The sequence below is a fragment of the Micrasema longulum genome, unplaced genomic scaffold (assembly GCF_059751315.1).
Source record: "Micrasema longulum isolate JH-2025_06_02 unplaced genomic scaffold, ASM5975131v1 h1tg000574l, whole genome shotgun sequence".
NCBI lineage: Eukaryota > Metazoa > Arthropoda > Insecta > Trichoptera > Brachycentridae > Micrasema > Micrasema longulum.
The window spans coordinates 160,569-180,133 of NW_028277770.1; the positions used below are offsets into that span (position 1 = coordinate 160,569).

At 31.8% G+C, this 19,565-nt stretch overlaps 1 protein-coding gene across 8 annotated transcripts in view; it reads right to left on the reverse strand.

Annotated features, from left to right (window-relative positions):
* Nucleotides 1-19,565, reverse strand: part of LOC148280506 (protein diaphanous-like) — an 85,982-nt gene that overhangs the window by 43,584 nt on the left and 22,833 nt on the right. For 3 of the 8 annotated variants that reach the window (XM_088228267.1, XM_088228268.1, XM_088228269.1), the window contains exons 3-4: nucleotides 1,569-1,766; nucleotides 1,190-1,300 (exon numbers count right to left, since the gene is read on the reverse strand). In XM_088228267.1, the coding sequence (XP_088084393.1) occupies nucleotides 1,190-1,300; nucleotides 1,569-1,766 (309 nt within the window). Of the gene's footprint in view, nucleotides 1-1,189; nucleotides 1,301-1,568; nucleotides 1,767-9,854; nucleotides 9,924-12,581; nucleotides 12,754-19,565 lie in introns of those variants that run through there. The other 5 variants (XM_088228270.1, XM_088228271.1, XM_088228272.1 and 2 more) reach the window with 3 other exon arrangements.

The window sequence follows — 19,565 nt, forward strand, 5'->3', positions numbered from 1 at the left end:
GCTGGCAAATCGCGTCTCTTATTTAAGACACGACGGCTATGTCCGTCAAAATCATGTTTCTTATTTAGGAAATGACGGCTATATCCGTCAAAATCGCGTCTTTTATTTAGGAAATGATGGCTATATCTGTCAAAATCGCGGCTTTTATTTAGGAAATGGCGGCTATATCTATCAAAATCGCGTCTCTTATTTCGGAAATGACTGCTATATCTGTCAAAATCGCGTCTCTTATTTAGGAAATGACGACTATATCTGTCAAAAGCACGGCTTTTATTTAGGAAATGACGGCTATACCTGTCAAAATATCGTCTTATTTAGGAAATGACGGCTATATCTGTCAAAATCGCGTCTCTTATTTAGGAAATAATGGTTATATCCGTCAAAATCGTGTCTCGTATTTAGGAAATGACTATATCCGTCAAAATGGCGTCTCTTATTTAGGAAATGATGGCTATATCTGTCAAAATCGCGGCTTTTATTTAGGAAATGGCGGCTATATCTGTCAAAATCGCGTCTCTTATTTCGGAAATGACTGCTATATCTGTCAAAATCGTGTCTTTTATTTAGGAAATGACGGCTATATCCGTCAAAACCGCGTCTTTTATTTAGGAAATGACGGCTATATCTGTCAAAATCGCGGCTCTTATTTAGGAAATAATGGCTATATCTGTCCAAATCGTGTCTCTTATTTAGGAAATGAGGGCTATATCTGTCAAAATTGCGTCTCTCATTTAAGGCATAACGGCTATATCCGTCAAAATCGTGTCTCTTATTTATGAAATGGGGGCTATATCTGTCAAAATCACGTCTCTTATTAAGGAAATGACGGTTATATCCGTCTAAATCGTGTCTCCTATTTAGGAAATGAGGGCTATATCTGTCAAGATCACGTCTCTTATTTAGGAAATGACGGCTATATCTGTCAAAATCGCGTCTCTTATTTAGAAAATTACGGCTATATCTGTCAAAATCGTGTCTCTTATTTAGGTAATGACATCAACATACTAAAGTTATTAGATGCAATTTGTACTAGCTACACATCACCGCGAAGGGAGAGGTTACCAAGTATTTGTGTTTGGCACTAAGTTAGTCTTAGAAAATATTTTGACAATAATTTTAAAAGCAAAAATAATACTAATTTAAATGAAAGTTTTAAACGCAGAGAGAAATAGTTAAAATGATGACTTACCTTGGTCACCTGTTGACTGCCACCTTTGTAGGCGACCAACATCTTTTCCTTCTGGTCCCTCGAACAGCTTTTAAGAGGGATTTTCTTCTCCTCTGAGAGATTCATATCAGCCTGAAATAAAATTAGAATACAAAAATCAGAAACCAATTGGCAGACGAAATGTTTGACACCAGAGTACTCGCGCGGACTACTATAGTGATCCAGGGTGATCCAGGGTGATCCAGGGTGACACTTTTATCGATATTTTTTTACTTGCAGAAATTGCGTCCGTGTATTTCAGGAGCAAATCGTCCAAATAAGCGACTATGCACAGCTTACAGGAAAACGGCGGTAACAAAGTCGAGCACCTAATCTACCTTCCCCGTTTGCATTCACTTACCAGCATCTCGTCGAACTTGTCGTTCAGCCTGCGGTCGTCCAGGCGGCGCAGCTGCGCGCCGACGTCGGGCGCCGCGGGCGCGCCGTCGGGGGGCGCGTCGGCGTGCGGCGCGGGCGCCGGCGGCGGGGGCGGCGCGGGCGGGCTGTCGCGCTCGTCGCCCGCGCCGCCCTTCTTCGGCCGCCCGAACAGGGTGTCCAACTGGAACAAGGAAACACGCATCAGCTTTGAATGATATAGACAGATGATTAACTCGGTTTGTTGGTTCTCGGGTTGGGAAACTCTCAGGGGTGAATGGTGGCCGGTGCCCGAGGAGATCTTGTGATTTAAAGGCTGTGTAAAATAGTCAAAAATTTATATTTTAATGAAGGCAGCCGATATCTCCGGGTGTAAACTGAACCAATATTTTTGTACTACGAGGATTCAAAAAGCAAAACTACTTCCTATCAAATTTCACACATATCGTCCTAAAAAATCCTTAGAAATGAATTCGTGTAGAAATTAGTCGACTTCACAGTGTTCCGATTATTGCATTTTCCCGGTGTAAATAACAGCATTTATCGATACTATTCCTGGCCGATTACCTTTCTTTCCCATCCTTCCCTTGACCCATCCTTATGGTACTTACCAAACATCAAAATAGAAGAAATTCAAAATTAGAAGATTCGGATTTAGAACAAAAAAAACAACATTTTTCACTTCACATAAAATTGGATAAAAAGTACTTGGAATCGTCGCGCGTCGTTGAAAACATTATTACATTGTATAGTGCATTTTGTAATACAGTGCCCGAAATTGAAGAACATTCACATCGTATTAAAGGTAGGTTTCCATTCCATGTTCCTATCCTTTCTTCAAATATTTCCCTATCACAAAACTGAATGAAATTAATAGAATTAAACTTAATGCCGTAATAATTAACCAGCAATTGGAATTATCGAACTCTCCTTTACGTAAACCATTAATTTAATATATAACTACGCTCCTTTTGATTGAATTATTTACTACTAAAATAAAATAATTAACATAAAATTAACTATCAAAATGAATAACTTCATTCCATTAACAATGTATTATCTAAGTGTGTATCTTAAAATATTTCGTCATTCATCTATAGGTGTGTAAATTTCCCTGTCAAAAATCATTAGAGACATCCATCGGTACAGTACTCGATCAAAAAACAATATTTATATTGGATCTGTGAAGTCTACGAAGTTTGGTACTAGATCTTTACAATACATAGGTTTCAAGGAATTTAATAAATTGCCACAAAAATTTAAAGTACCTATTTCAAAATATAGAAACAGGACGTGCGAATTGAAGAATTATTTATTCTAGAAGTACTTTGAATAAATAATGTTAGTTTATCCAGAGAATGCGCATCTTGAACATATATCTTTTAATATTTTACCGTTTTTGCTTGTATATGTAATTATTAATACTATTTAAATGTTATTTGTCTTTTTTTTATACTTTTTTTGGCTTGTATACATAATTTCAATACGTTTTTGATAAAAAAAAAAAACCTGTATTGGGTGTGCGCATATTTTGTTAATTAAAAAAAATGATTTTATTTTGTACTAGTACAGTATGTATATATACATACATGTAATTTTTAAACTTTTTCAATTTTCTTTCCCAGATTGCATAGTGTAAACATTATTTTGAATTTATTTCCATGCCTAGTATTCTGTTAATTTTGTTATTTTGTTATTTTCAAGTATTTTGAATACCCTTTTTAATTTGTAGTATATCATAATTTTAATTTTTCTGCTTTTGTAAATAATATTATAGTTTAAAATATAAAAACGTCTTTAAACAAATTTGTTATCTGTATGTCCCTAAATGAGTTTTTTTTTTTAAAAACTCCTTGGGAATATTGTATATAATTATGTATAATATGTTTTCAATTTAATAAAAAAAAAAAAAAAAAGTATTGTGCTAACTTTATCTATTAAAATGTGTATTTCCCACTCTGTTCTATTTCGCCATGTGTTCCTTTCCCTCCTTTTAAATAATAAAAGCTTAATCCCAATTTCGGTCCAAAAACTCCCAAAAATGAACTGTTTAGCAAACTAGTTATAAATAAAATACCCATACACAATTCCTCTTTCTTCTCTAACTCATATAGTGTCCATGCGGCTCGACTGTGGAATCATCTCCCATCCACCATCAAAGATGTCACTACATTATCTCTGTTTAAATCACGTCTGAAGAAACATCTCCTTTCTCTTCCTTAATCTCTCCTCCTTTCCTTTTTCCTCTTTCCGCTTTTTTTCCTTTTACCCATTGAGTAATAGTTTTGATTTAAGGTAATTTATAAACAAATACGTTTATTTCTATTTTTATATATTTTTAACTTTTTAATCTTTTTTTTTCTATTTAATATGTTCTGTAACTTGAATTATAAAATGAAAACTTTTATTTTATTGGTTGGTTGGAAGAAATTGCCATTTGGCAATAAGCCCGCCAATGTACAAATAACATTATGCACAAAAAGTTAAATAAATAAATATTTATGTTTCTGTCCCCTATTAAAATACTAATTTGATCTTATCCCCAAAATATGTTAAGAGTAGTATAAAAACTGTAAATGTTGTAAACAATTCACCAGTCTTGAAGATGCCTACTTAGGCGAAAGCGCTCGTTGGTCAAAATAATAAAAAGTAAAACTAAACCAAGAAGTTTCATCGATAAGTTCATTTATAATTTTATCATAATCATGAATGAAATTCGTTTTTCATTTACAGTCCGCCTTTTCGTTAACACCCGGTTATCAACCCTTTATAGGGCAAAGGCCGATATTGGTTAATGTATTAACCAGTCGCTTTAAGGGTCATATTTCCAATACCGCCCATAGAAATTTCAACTACAGTAAACGCTCTCTTAACCGACCCAGGGCTGTAGCTCAATCACAAATAACTATCGACGTGCTAATAAGCGACGTGATAACAATTTCTCACTATGATTGTTTATCGTATTCGCGATCAAAATGCAACATCCGTGAACACCTAATATTAAATGTTAAAATATTTTTGTTTCGCGACGTATAATCCTGCTGCGCAATCACATATTTGAATTTCACCGGTGTAAATATGGAAAATAATCCAAAACTGCAATTTTTACTTATTTATGTATTATTTATCATGCTATTCATTGCATTTAGCTGGCGGGTGACAAGCCAAATGTCAAGAAAAGCAGTCGCCATAGTAATTGTAATTTAATTTTCACATTTTTGTATTAGATACTCCTTGCTATTTTGCAAATGCCACATATTGCATTTTTTATAGTAAACGCCGATTTTTGCCATGTATTTATTTACGAAGAAAACAAAAAAAAACCGACACGAGCGTTGATTTAGAGATTACGCGTTGACTTATGAATGCGATAACTTAAGCATGTTCATTATTGTTCATTGTGATCGCTCAAATGTTTTGCATGTTTTTAAGCACGTCGATAGTGACTGGTGATTGAGCTACTGGATAACGAAAAAGCCGGTTAAAGAGAAGATAGTGAAAAACACATTTAAAATATCACTTTCGCAAGGAAGAAAAAAAACATATTGTTTTCATAACACCAAGAAAACAGAAATTTTATTCTGTATTAGAAACTCACACATTAAAAATTAACATTTCACAAACTGTAAAAAATATGTACAGGAAAAAGCCACACATCACTCCAAAAGAGGCATTCCTAGAAGAGGCCGGTTAAGAAAGCGTCTACTGTATATTACTTCATACGTTGTCCAAAATTATATATATGTCAAGTATTTGTTAAAACTTAACGATAGAAGAAAAATTATAGACCTTTTAAATTTATTCAAAATTGTTAATTCAAAATGGGATTGCCCTGAACTATTATCTCTCATCAACTTCAGGGCGCCTGAAAGAATGACTAGACAGGTGCCACCGTTTTGTAGCAACAATTCACGGACAGTGTATACTTGTAATGCCGTATTAAACAGACTTCATGAACTCGGCAATAGTTATTCCCACGTATCCGATATATTTAGTGTAGGGCATTGTTCCTATAGAACAAACCTTTTGAACTTTTTCAAAGATGGTGAATGGTAATTATATTTATTTATTCGTGCATTTCATAATATACACAGTTTATTGTTCACTTTGCCCAGCTGTATGAAACAGTACTTATGATTTTCTTATTGTATTACTGTAGAATGTTTTATTATTTAAACTTTCTACTGAATATGCTGTATATTTTTTAGGTTAATTTTATAAATATAAATCTTTTATAATTTTTAGGTTTAATTTTTTAAAATAAATCTTGGGTATAAGGAAATTTAAGTTTTTTTTTATTTATTTACAATTTTAAAAAACCCGTTAGGGTTACATTAGAAATTTAATATTGTCTAGTCATTTTATGTCTCGTCTAGTCTAGTTAGTTCAGTCATCAAGTGCTTTTTCAGATTGATTTTAAATTTGTCTCCAGTAAAAGTTTTCAAGTAGTAAGGTAGGTCGTTGTAGTGTTTAAGTCCATTATGTAGTATTTTTGACTGTCCTGTGTTTGTCTTTGCTTTTTCAATATGATAGTGTTGTTGTTGTCTGGTGTTATATTTGTATATGTCAGCATTTTTGACTAATATTATGTCGTCGTCTTGTATGTTTCCCAGTGTTATTTTGTGCACAATTTTTAAGGTCTCAATTTTAGTCAAATAGTTTATGTCAAACTGGTGTGTTAAAAAAAAAAATATATATATTAAGCCAAATATGTAGTATTATAAATGTTTGTAAAAGGCAGACTTGCAGTTTATGATAATGAAATGAAATGAAATAAAATAAAATAAAATAAAATAAACTAAAATAAAATAAAATAAAATAAAATAAAATAAAATAAAATAAAATAAAATAAAATAAAATAAAATAAAATAAAATAAAATAAAATAAAATAAAATAAAATAAAATAAAATAAAATAAAATAAAATAAAATAAAATAAAATAAAATAAAATAAAATAAAATAAAATAAAATAAAATAAAATAAAATAAAATAAAATAAAATAAAATAAAATAAAATAAAATAAAATAAAATAAAATAAAATAAAATAAAACGGTCGTTGGTCGGTCGGTGTTTACTTACCGGTGCCGATAAGGGCAGGTATGAAGGTAATATTGAAGATTGAATGAAGAGCTTAACTATAAATGTTTAATGAAGTAGTTAAAATTAATACGTATTAGTGATACAAGGAAAATTTCAGATTTAGTGCCGCTTTTCAAGTTATTAAATAATGTTCTTGACAGTTCCGAACTGTTAAATCGTGTTAATATTTATGCGAGACAGCGTGGGACGAGACAAAATACTTCTTTTGCTGTTGATTTGCACAGTTCAAACTATGCCAAATATTCACCTATTCCACGGTTCCACATGTTAGCAAACAAACATGAAAATTTAGATTTATTTAATTTATCTTTACATCAATTAAAATTATTACTTTTTAATCACTTCTTTTCTAAACTATAAAAATGTACTAAGTGTTATATTTGTTTTACTGTTTATGCATCGCCTCTGTTACTTCAATACTTTTTGATTTAAACCCTTTATTAATTGTTAATTTGCTGCATACCTATGTTATAATTTCTTATTGAATTTTTCTTTATTATTTCCTTATTTTCTGCTGATTTTATTTCATGTATCTATATTTTTTATACTGTGTTCAGGTGTTTTGTTTATATACAGGCGTCTTTTTCACTTTCATGTATGTTTTTAATTTGATTAAAATGATTAATTTCATGTTGTTCCTTTTTTTAAAATACTATGTTACTTAAGCAAAGTTATTATTTTTTAGCTATTCTTTCGATTGGCATCATAAAAGTAGGGTGATTTTTTTTTGACATTTAAGTCGGTTCGATTCCCAGACGAAGCAAGTAATTTTTAGAAAATCTATGAATGCAGAATTACTAACTTTTAAAAGTAACATAAAGTCTTCTTTCAGCAAAATACACTATCTACGATATTTAAGGTACTTCCCCTTCATGTCCCATAAGTTTGGGACTAAGTGTATAATTGTTTTTTAATATAATTTTATACTTTGTCAAAGGCGTAGGCCCTCGACATAAATAAATAAAAACGTAAATAAGCTATTGTTAGAAATTGAATATTATAACCAAAATTATCTTCTTTTAAAAAAAGATAAAACAATTCTATAAAAAAGGTTTCAATAAGCTATATTTTTTTAAGTATTACCGAAGGCATAATTTTACGTAGAAATAAAGGAAAATGTCACAAAAATGTATGTGATTTAAAATGCTCGTATTTCTTTTCGAAAACAAAAAATTAAGATTTTGCTTCCGCCACTTTCATATTTAATTTATTATCTTCAAATTATTACGACAAACTTTAGTTCAATACTAAGTCTTTATATGAGAACCCAGATACCTAAGTTTAGTCTAAATTTGAAATGGCGTAATCTGCCGGTCTAAAAGTAATTATATTTTAGTTACATAAAACTTTTAAGTATATTTTTAATAGAAATACCTTTAAAAATTATTGTTTTTTCAAATTTATGTTATTCTATGTTCTTATTTTTGCGCGATTAAAAAAAACATTCGTTTTAAAATGGCAAAATGATTTCCTCATTTTGCATGTGTTTTACCGGACTACAGCCTTAAAGTCCTTAAAAATATAGCTTGATTAGAATGACAGTTGTCAGCAAAAGTGAGGACATAACTTTGTAGTAACCTCTAACGAGTGATTTATATTGACACACGAAAAATCATTCGTATCTGGCATGTTAATTTATTTTTTTAATACAATGCTTGACATATAAATCAACATAATTACATAAAATCAGCTTTAAAACTAAAAAAACTCAAATAAACCTCATTATTAACGACGTTATATATATATATATAGTTTGATAATTTATATAGCGCCATTTTTGTGAAAATCACCTCAAGGGCGCTGTACAAATAATAAATATCCCAGTACGTCTTGCAGCTACAGAGCGCATGGACTTACAAGGTTACGTCATTTTGAAAAAATGTTAGAGATGAGACAAATTGATCAACGTAAATCGATCAAATAAAAAAGAGTTCATTTGTTGTTATTCATGAAAAAAAGTATTTAATGTTTTATTTTTTTGTAAATAATTGTCTTAAACACACTATAATAGGCTTGTTTTTCCGTTTCTATATCAATTTTCGGAAACAGAGTCTCATGTTTGCATGAAAAAACGGATAAAATCGATTTGATCGGTACAGTGATCAATAATTTTTCATCACTAGTAACATTAGTTTGACAGCTGTCCTTTTAATAAAGCTATATTTTAAGGACTATAAATTATTGTTCCTACTGCGTGAAGTTGGCGCGGTTACCTACAAATCCATGTATTTATGCCGTTGTCAAAACGGTTGTAAAAAATGTAATTACTGATTAAAAATGATAAAATGTGATGACTTGTGTTCGTAATTCTATAATAAAATTTTGTAAATAATATCTGTGTATTTTTATAATATAAATTTATTTTCTAACATGACTCTAAACAATCATTGGTCAATATATCGAACGATGAAAAATTTTGTTTTTCTGAAAATCAAAATTTTTTTAATTTTTTTATCGAATTTATTTTATGTGGGCAATAAGTATTTTAATTAAATACAACATTTGAAATTCAAATTATAAAATAATTAATTTGCCCTATAAAAGGTTAAATCAGCATAACTGAGCAAGAAGAAGCGGAAGAGAAATTAATACGTCACAGGCGAATTAATTTCAGAAATAAAAAATAATAATAAAATACACAGTCTATTAACAAATAAATAAAAAAATCACAAAAACTTAGTCATTTTAATTATGCAACAAAAAACCTTGTTAAAATACGATTTCAGGTAAGCGATAATCTCTCTTCAACAATGTCCAAATGGTTGCAGACTGGCTGGATTTCCTCTTTAGGGAGTTATTAATATTTAAATTTAATTCAACACAGGGGGAAAACATTATTGAGAAGGGAATATTGACGTGTCAGGCGTTGCCTAGTAGGTGATTTGGTTCAGGCCGATGAATCTCACCCACATAGTAGAGGTTTCAGCTCCTTTACTTCACAACAGTCAACATATGGAAGAGTTGAGGAAATGTGGATGTTTTAGTGTGTTAAGTGTGTAAAGTGGCCACTTAAACCAGCCAATGACAAGCCATTAGCCCTGCAAATACCTAGAAGTCCATATTCCCTTCTCGATAACGTTTTCCCCCTCTGTTGAAATAAATCTAATCTCTCTTTTCAAAAGCGTAATTTGCACAAATTCACACAGCAGACACAAACAATATAATGTTTTTACATGAAATGGCGATTTTTCTCTGATGAAATTTTCCACGGCTTTCAATCCGTCCATTTTGAACAATTTTAAAACAAAACACACACTGTAAACTTGAAATTGAAACTTTGTTTATTTGTTTTTAACAGAACCACTCGAACGTTTTATGCAAGAATGATTTGCAAAACCACAAACAGAATTGTGTTCCAGTATGACAATCGAAAATAGAACACTTTGTGGATTATAAATAGAACGGTAATGAGACAACAAAACAGGATGATTTTTTCACAATTTCCCCACGGTTTACCGACGAAACCGTCGGTAAACCGTGGGGAAATTGTGAAAAAATCATCCTGTTTTGTTGTCTCATTACCCGTTCTACTTTATAATCCACAAAGTGTTCTATTTTCGACTGCATACAGAACACAATTCTGTTTGTGGTTTTGCAAATCATTCTTGCATAAAACGTTCGAGTGGTTCTGTTAAAAACAAATAAACACAGGACAGTCAAAAATACTACAATTTAAACGCTCATACAATGTGTGTTTTGTTTAAAATTGTTCAAATGGACGGATTGAAAGCTTGGAAAAGCACATGATGACTGAACTAACTAGACTAGACGAGACATAAAATAACTAAACAATATTAAATTTCTAATGTAACCCTAACGGGTTTTTAAAATTGTAAATAAATAAAAAATAAATAAAAAAACAGTGTCAAAAATTTTGTTCCACCGAGAAAATTTTCCTTTAATTATGATTTATTAAAATTTTTAATCGTTTTGAGGTTGGCACTTTTTTCTTAAAAGCCTATATGAAAGAGAAATAAGTTCATTTTGAAGTCGAATCAAATTCTGACCTAACTGTCAGTTTCGGAACCGAGTGGCTAGATGCAGTGGCTAGACTAGCTAGATGCTGCCCTATTAACATACAAGAGCATCTAGCCGTAAAATGTTACCAATGTAAAAAATAAATTGAGTTATTACACATGTCTACGCACTAAAGTGACATACTTCATTATGACGTCAAAGTCGAAGATACACTACCGATCCTTCCCCCACATTCAAGTTTTGATGTAAGTTTGCATCATCGGTTTGTACTGACGAGTCTAGTACCCCTCGATACCCATATCTACGCATTGAAAGTGCAAATCCAACATGTCTATAAATATTTGGAGATACTCAAAGCATTGTTGATAAAGTTAGGACTTGAAATATTAATAATATAATATAATAAACTTTAAAAAAAATATTTTGCATTGTGCCAATCAATTTTGGAGTATTGTATAATCGGATAGGGTGGTGCGAGTGACACAGTTTTAAATAATGTATTTGTTGCACAAAAATCCATTATTAAAATAAAACTTAAAGAGTCTCGATACAAACATCTACTGAAGAAATATTCCACAAATCACAACTTATGAAACCAAAGCAATTATACGCTAAAAATTGTTTTTAAGGAGTATTGACTCTCTTACAGATTCAAAAACTATTCTTACTCAAATGAAAGACATAACCCCAACAATACAACACACACAATTATTATTAATTTTAATTTAAACTTTTCATTTTAATTTTAACTTTTACTTTTAATTTTAATAATTTAATTTAACTCTTAATTTATACTTACCTACATCTACTACCTGCATCGAATAATTTATTGTTACTTGTGATTTTTTTTTTTTTTACAATTAAATTGAAATGTTCATGGAAGCAGAGAGAGAGGGAGGAAAGTAGAGTAGCTTTACAATGTCTTCTCCTTTATATGAACTTTTTATGTAATATTTTTATTTTTACTTTTTTAGAATTAAATTATTTTTCCCCTCTCCTCCTGCATTCATTAGTGTGAAATCTGTAATTGGTCTTACTTTTTAAAATTGTTATTTTGTACCTTGTTGTTTATATAAAGACTGTATGATTTCATTAATAAATAAATAAATAAATTAATAAATAAATAACCATTAGGCAATAAAATAACAAAAACATAATATGAACTTTACATTTGTAGAGCAGTTGATTCAATATTGGTTTGGGTGAATGAGACAATCCATTTTACTTCTACTACCTAGCTCCACTATCCATTTTTTAAAGCCTTTTTGAACATTTTCTCATTTCTATTTTTTTTAATAGGCATTTGAAGTAGGTTATAGATTTTAATTGAATAATACTTAAAATCCCTTTGTCCGAAAGTGGTATTAGTTTGTATTTGTTTAAGTTGTCTTTGTGTTGAGGATCTAGTATTATTTGTATGTGTTGTATTGTTGGGGTTATGTCTTTCATTTGAGTAAGAATAGTTTTTGAATCTGTAAGGGAGTTAATACTCTTATTAATAATAAATAAATAAATAACCAATTAGGATTTAATGGAAACTAACCCTTGAGGACATTGGGTTATAAATTCACAACAATAAGAGTGAATTTATTCAAAAATAGACTCTAACTCCTCGAATGTCAAAGCTCAGATATAGGCTATAAATCTTGATTCCCGCTAACTGTCGGAGCTGAGATCAGTACATGGAAATCTTCAAGAAAAGTTTGCCTTATTTTCCGGATTTTAAGGCTTATATTTGATTGCACGACAAATGAATACCAGTCATCAAACAGCCTTCTTGGCGGGATTAAAATTATAAAAACCTCGTACAATGGATGGCGACTTTACTGCCCAGCTCTCTTTGATTTTGTGCTGTAAAAATTGTTTTCCCAGGAACAAAACGAAACGATAAATATAAATAAATAAAAATGAAAGAAACTTACAACATTATAAACTGCATACATTATCCGGTACACTTTTCCCTCCAGAACAGATTGTATGACATCAGCGTAATGTTAGCACAGTCATAATATTATCAACCACGTGAATACAGTATGACAACTCATAATATTATTTTATTATTTAACTCTTGTGAACCTATGATGTCACATAAATCTACATGGAATACAAGACTTGATATATAAAATCTATTATATTTAAATAAAAAATTCATATTTTGGTATAACAGGCCAAAATTACTTCATTATTTATATAAATTTTAAAAAATAGATAGTAAACAGACATTAAAGCCCAGTTTTCTAGGGGGAATTTTTAGCGGGCTTTTAAGAGTAAATTTTATGTAAATATCTATCAGGGGCGAACCGTGTATAGAAGCGATTATGCGCAGCTTACCATTATATATCTTTGCATTTTATCTTTGCATTTTTTTGTTTATATGCTCACTGTTTTTTTTTGCATACCTTTGTTATTATTGTTTTTTTTTTTACTTTGTAAAACTTTTTATTATATCCTTTCTAATTAATTTCACATATTTTTTCTGTATATTCTGTATTATTTAGTATGTTAGCATGTATTTTATTTTTTGTAAATGCCTTTTGGGCGTTAATGAACAAAATAAATAAATATTTGACTATCCATAATAACTTTTTACGGTAACTTTATTTACAGAAAAACAATCAAATAATTACTTTTTTTATGAACAATTGCCGCCATTTGTATTTTTCTCCAAATATATATGAAAATATTAATAAATCGCCAGAAATGAGCCAAGGAACTCCAGCTTATTTCTTCATACAAATAAGTGTACTATATTTTAAACATCTTAAACCAGTGGCGGGATTTTCTCCTAGAGTAAACTTGCAGATAACACAAATTTTATGAAGATTCTCGATTTAGAAAACAGTGTTTCAAACATTATTTCTCAAGGACTATTTTTCTTTGAGATGATACTTTTGACATATGACTCGCAAGACATGTGGCGCTCGACGCGGCCGTTTTTGACGTTATGATTTGCATTCGTCTGCCTCTGAGGTACAGATATACGGACATTCATATATTATGTTTGTATTATTTTAAGACTAAATAAAAAATATATTAAAAAGTTCACTATAGTCCTTAAAATGTAACATGAATAGAATGACAGCTGTCAGAAAAAGTGACGACCTAACTTTGTAGTAACGTCAAAGGAGTTATTTATATTGACACACGAAAAATCATTTGTATCTGGCGTGTTAATTTATTTTTTAATACAATGCTTGAAACATAAATCATTATTAATACATAAAATCAGCGTTAAAACTAAAAGAAAACTAAAATTAACCTAATTATTAACGACGTTCTTACAAGGTTACATCATTTTGCAAAAACGTTAGAGATGGGGCAAATTGATCAATGTAAATTAATAGAATAAAAAAATAATTCATTTGATGTTGTTCATGAAAAAAGTATAAATGTCTCATTTTTTGGTGAATAATTGTGTTAAACACACTATAATAGGCTTGTTTTTGCGTCTTTTATATCAATTTTCGGAAACAGTTTTATGATTGTATGAAATAACTGATAAAATCGATTTGAACAGTGATCAGTAATTTCCCATCACTAATGAAATTAGTTTGACAGCTTGCCACCACATACCACATACCGCACCACATACCGCACACCGCATCTGAGGACATGTCTACTTGGCGGTGCCCATATACACGGAAAATTTGCTCATTGTCAAACGAGAAAAGCTGCCCGAAGGAGCTCTCTGAAATCTAGTAGCCTTAGCATCTTTGTGCTGAAAGAAGGTAATCCAGACGTACATGATATGTACTTCATTGGATTGAGAAAAGAGGGAAATGAATTCTTCACTGACTGGGATTAAATTGATTGGACATGATCAGTTCGTCGAAATGATTACAAAACTTTTTAAAAGCCTCGAAATTCTTTTTGGAAGCCACCAGATCTGTATATCCGACAGGACCTATAACAGGGCCACGGATAGTAGCGAGAAGGTCCATTCGGTAATCAAAGAGAAGGAAGAGTAGAAAAAGATGTTGAAAGAATGCGGGCAACAAAATGAACGGAGCACTAAGCACAGTAATTTCTAATAAAAATATGTCAATCGAAGCTAAACTGGCAGTGCACAACGGAGTTTTAGTCCCAACACTTATGTATGGAAGTGAAACATGGAACAGGCAGAGGAAGGATGAAAGCCGAGTGAACGCGGTTGAAATGCGATCTCTTAGATGAATGTTGAAATCAGACGAGAGTGTAAATCTGAGACAAGTATAATTAATAAGATTAACAAAAGGTCTCTGAGATGGTTTGGTCACGTAGAACGAATGGACGACGAAAGAATGGTAAAACAAGTATATATGGCGAAAATGAACGGCAACGTTAGACGAGGACGACCAAGGAAGACGTGGCATGATCAGATAAACCAAAATCTTAAGCCTGGTCATGTCAAAAGCAGACAGAACCGAAGGGCATGTACGACAAGATGTATGAATGTGAAAGAGGCTAGGATTGTATGCCAGGATAGACGTGTGTGGCGGTCCATTCTCTCTGCCTACCCCTACGGGGAAATGGCGTGATGGTAGTAGTAGTAGTAGTAGAGAAGGGGAAAGGGACAAGACCACAAAATGTGTTCAGAAGATTGGTTAGGATATCCGCAGCAGCACGAAGGGGAGTCAACAATATTAAAAACAAAAAAAATTGATTAAATTTACCATGGCCTGATAAAAACTGCATAGTCCAGTGATCGGGGATAACCCAAGAAAATTCTAAGCGCTGACGGATTGAAGGTAAAAAAAAAGAAAGGTAACCCGCATTCTATTGACACATCTATCTATATTGACAGCTATATTTTAAGGACTATAGCTGCATGTCACCGGGAAGGCAGAGTTAACACCCAATTATTCTTTGGACCGGTTGATGCGTTGGGTGTACTTTTTATACGCCAACCTGTATCATATTTTCGACCGTATAAAAGGTTTGAAATAAACAAACAAATCACGATGTATAAAGAAAAGATTTCCAAAATAAACGTTACGAGCACATGCCGGATGTGAGTCGGTGCCAAATATTGGCAGAGTGGGCATACTGTACCATCACTGCACTTGTGACTCTAGTGATCTAGTCACCAGTACAATGAAGATGACAAAACAATTAATTGGAAACAAATATTAATCCATACTAATATTATAAATGAATAAAACTGACACAACTCGGGTACAAAATGAATATTTCAAGCCAGTGCTCCGCAACCGGTGTGCCTTGAGCCGATACAGGTGTGACGCGGTCAAATAAGACAACATTCTAACTAAATCTAACTAACTATTATCTTATCTCTTTCTGATATTAATTTATCAAATATTTTTGTGTACCGTATATTATATTATTTTCACATATATACTTACTGTTAACTAATTTTCATTATTTGTTTTTAACAGTAATTTGTTGATACCATTTTTTTATACTTATAAGTATATGAAAATGTATTTATTTTTTTGTTTGAATTCTTTACAAGTTATTTACAATTTACTTTTTAATTCAATTACTTTTATTATATCCATTTATTTCTTTTTTTTCTTTTTTACTATGTAAAGTTTCACTTTTTATTTTGCATGGCAGTATGCTTCTTATTGTTTCTAAATGTATACAAAAAAGCATTGTTTATCTTTTAATTTTTTACTCACTATGTTTGTACTTAACTGTATATTTTTTGTAAATGCCCCTTGGGCGTATTGCAAAATTAAATAAATAAATAAATGATATATATTAACTGATATTATATGTAATGACTCCCGTAAAATGCTTGGTTTTGTTCTTAGAAATGCCAAGATCTTTTCTAACACTCAGATTATGAGGACATTGTATAATTCCTTGGTAAGAAGTCGTTTGGAGTTTAGTTCCATTATTTGGTCGCCACATGAGGCTCGATACTCTTTGATGGTGGAGAGAGTGCAGAAAAAATTTCTGCTCTATCTGTACCTAAACGAGTGTGGATATTATCCTTGGCTCTTCCCAACCGACTTTTTACTGGGGATGCTAGGCTATCGGTCATTATGGAGGAGGAGGGACGTTCATTTGGGTGTTCACTTTTTCCAGGTGATCGGTGGTCGCATACATAACTCAGAAATTCTGATGGATGTAGGTCTGTTCGTACCTGATAACTATCTTCGACAAAGACAGCATCGATTGTTTTACCTACCGCGATGCAGAACCAACCTGCCAATGGTTATGCCAGTTGGTAGAGCAATCTTGCTACTTAATCGCATCGCCTCGGATGTCGACATATTTCACGGCAGTGGGCCTTCCCTTACGAAAGTACTTTCTAACTTTTAATTTTTCTTTTTACATTTTGATATATTATTTTAATAACATAACTATCTACTGTAATTTGTGATATATTATTGTATTTAGAATGAATTGGGTCTTTTTTCTGTAATGTTCTAAATATCTGAATAAATAAATGAAATGAAAAAAAATATGAAATTAACATTTTAGAGAAGGTAATATAGAAGTCTAGGCATCTACAGGGCTTATTTGTTTATTTATTTATAAATTCATTAAAAAAAATAATATACATACTTAATAACAGAGAATCTATATAAAACCAATTAATGTAAAATAAAAACGGAGTGTTCTCTGTTTATGGTCTCCATCTAACATGGCACAGCCTGTTCTAAGATGGATATTTTCTATCTTTAGAGCATAAGTAGTCCTATCCTAATAAAACAATAACATAAAAAAGAAAAATTTAAACTACTTAATTATAAATGCCTAGCTAATCAAATGTAAGACATTTAAAATCGTTATTGTACAAATATAAAGTATATATATGTGCCAAGAATACATGTTACTTAAACATAAATAATATAGTGAGATATATAATAAAACAAATATAAAGCAATGAAATACATGAAAATATAAATAATAATATGGAAAAAATAAATCTTTTTTGTGTTTGTGCTGCCATCCAGCGCTAGATAGCTTCATTACCAATCCCAAACGTTTACTTACGGAAATCTAGAGAACATTTAATGGAACTTCGGCGAAGTGAAGCCTTAACGTGCCGTCATTACGAGGGCGGATTGAAAATGAAGCTACCTAGCGCTAGGTGGCAGCACAAACACATTTTTTTTTCCAAATTGCGATTTGTCAAACGGCAGCTGTTAAAATGTCACCCAAATTTATCGATTAGTTTATTTGTTGTAGTCGTTTGAAGTAAACAACTTTTGTGTTTCTAGAAAAATGGAAAAGGGCGAATTTCGTGCAGTGATTAAACACTATTAGTTGAAAGGGAAAACGGCGAAAGAGACAAAAGAAAAGCTCGATAAACATTATGGTGAGTCTGCTCCGTCAGATTACATGGTAAAATATTTGATTGCTGAATTTAAACGCGGCCGAACAAGCACTGAAACAATACCATCAACAGGAAGGCCAAATAAGGTGGTTATTAAAGAAAATATCAAGAAAATCATCGATATAGTTATGAATGATCGCCGAGTGAAGATGCGTGAGATTGTTGAAATGGTAAACATCTCATATGAACGTGTGTTCAACATTTTGCATGAACATTTGCATACGCAAAAGCTATCGGCAAGATGTGTGCCGCGTTTGCTCAGTGTCGAACAAAAACGAGTTCGATAGACTACTTCACAGCAGTGTTTGGCCATGATAAAGCGTAATCCTGTTGATTTTTGGCGTCGATTAATAACTGCTGATGAAACGTGGGTGCGCCACTATACACCTGAAACCAAAAATCAATCGAAACAATGGGTGGACGCTGGTGGAAGTGCTCCGAAGAAGGCAAAGGCAGTGAAATCGGCTTGCAAGGTTATGGCCACTGTATTTTGGGATGCACTCGGAATATTGCTCATTGATTATCTTGAAAAAGGATCCACAATCACAGGAAAGTATTATCGTGCATTATTGGATCAATTGAATGATGCAATTAAGGAAAAATGACCACATTTAATGAAGAAAAAAGTACTCTTCGAGACAACGCACCGGTTCACACAGCATTAGATACGATTCTAAAATTACGTGGAATACACTTCGAATTGGTTGATCATCCACCTGATAGTCTAGATTTCGCTCCTAGTGACTTTTTCCTTTTTCCAAACTTGAAAAAATGGCTCGCAGGAAAAAGATTCAGCTCAAACGAAGAAGTGATTACCGAAACTAACGCGTATTTTGAGAAGTTCCCGAAATTGTATTATTCAGATCGTAAAAAAGGTTGGAATATCGTCTTACTAAGTGTGTCGAAGTAAAAGAAGACTATGTCGAGAAATAAATGATTTTTGAAAAAAAAAAGTTTTTTTCCTACCTAGGTAGCTTCATTTTCAATCCCCCCTTGTAATATAGTTTTTATGTACGTATTATTATCAAATAAAAAATAAAAATTTATTGTAAAATTTTGTATCAATTTAATATCTATATGTATATTGTATATTTTAGCTTTTGATGTGCCGCGGAATTCTAGGAAGAACTTCGGTGTGTCGTAGGTAAGAAAAGGTTGCCGAGCACTGTTTTAAGCGATGATCGAATCTATTTTGCAACGAAGGTGATTTATCGCGCATATTTACAACTTGACCCTATCAAAGAAGCTACGCCGTGGTGAGTCAGTCGATATATTAAGTTATGACGTCGATAAAATAATAATATGACGACTGGCGGCCTCTAAGACGTAATGGCTAAGACGTTTGACTTACACACGAAAGGTTCCGGGTTCAATTTCCGGTGAGAATTAAAATGATCCAGGATCTACAGTACTCTATAGTAAAGAGAATTGTACCTGCAGAGATTTACGAACAAAGAAGTAATAATGATCTCCTGTACAAAACAATCAAAACTCTGGCTGTTCGAGGACTACTGTGGCTTTGCATCATTTTGGAACAATTTAATAGTATTACATTCAAGTTTCCTCTCAAACATAACCATAATACCCGCTTCACGTATAATGATGGCTTGGTAGT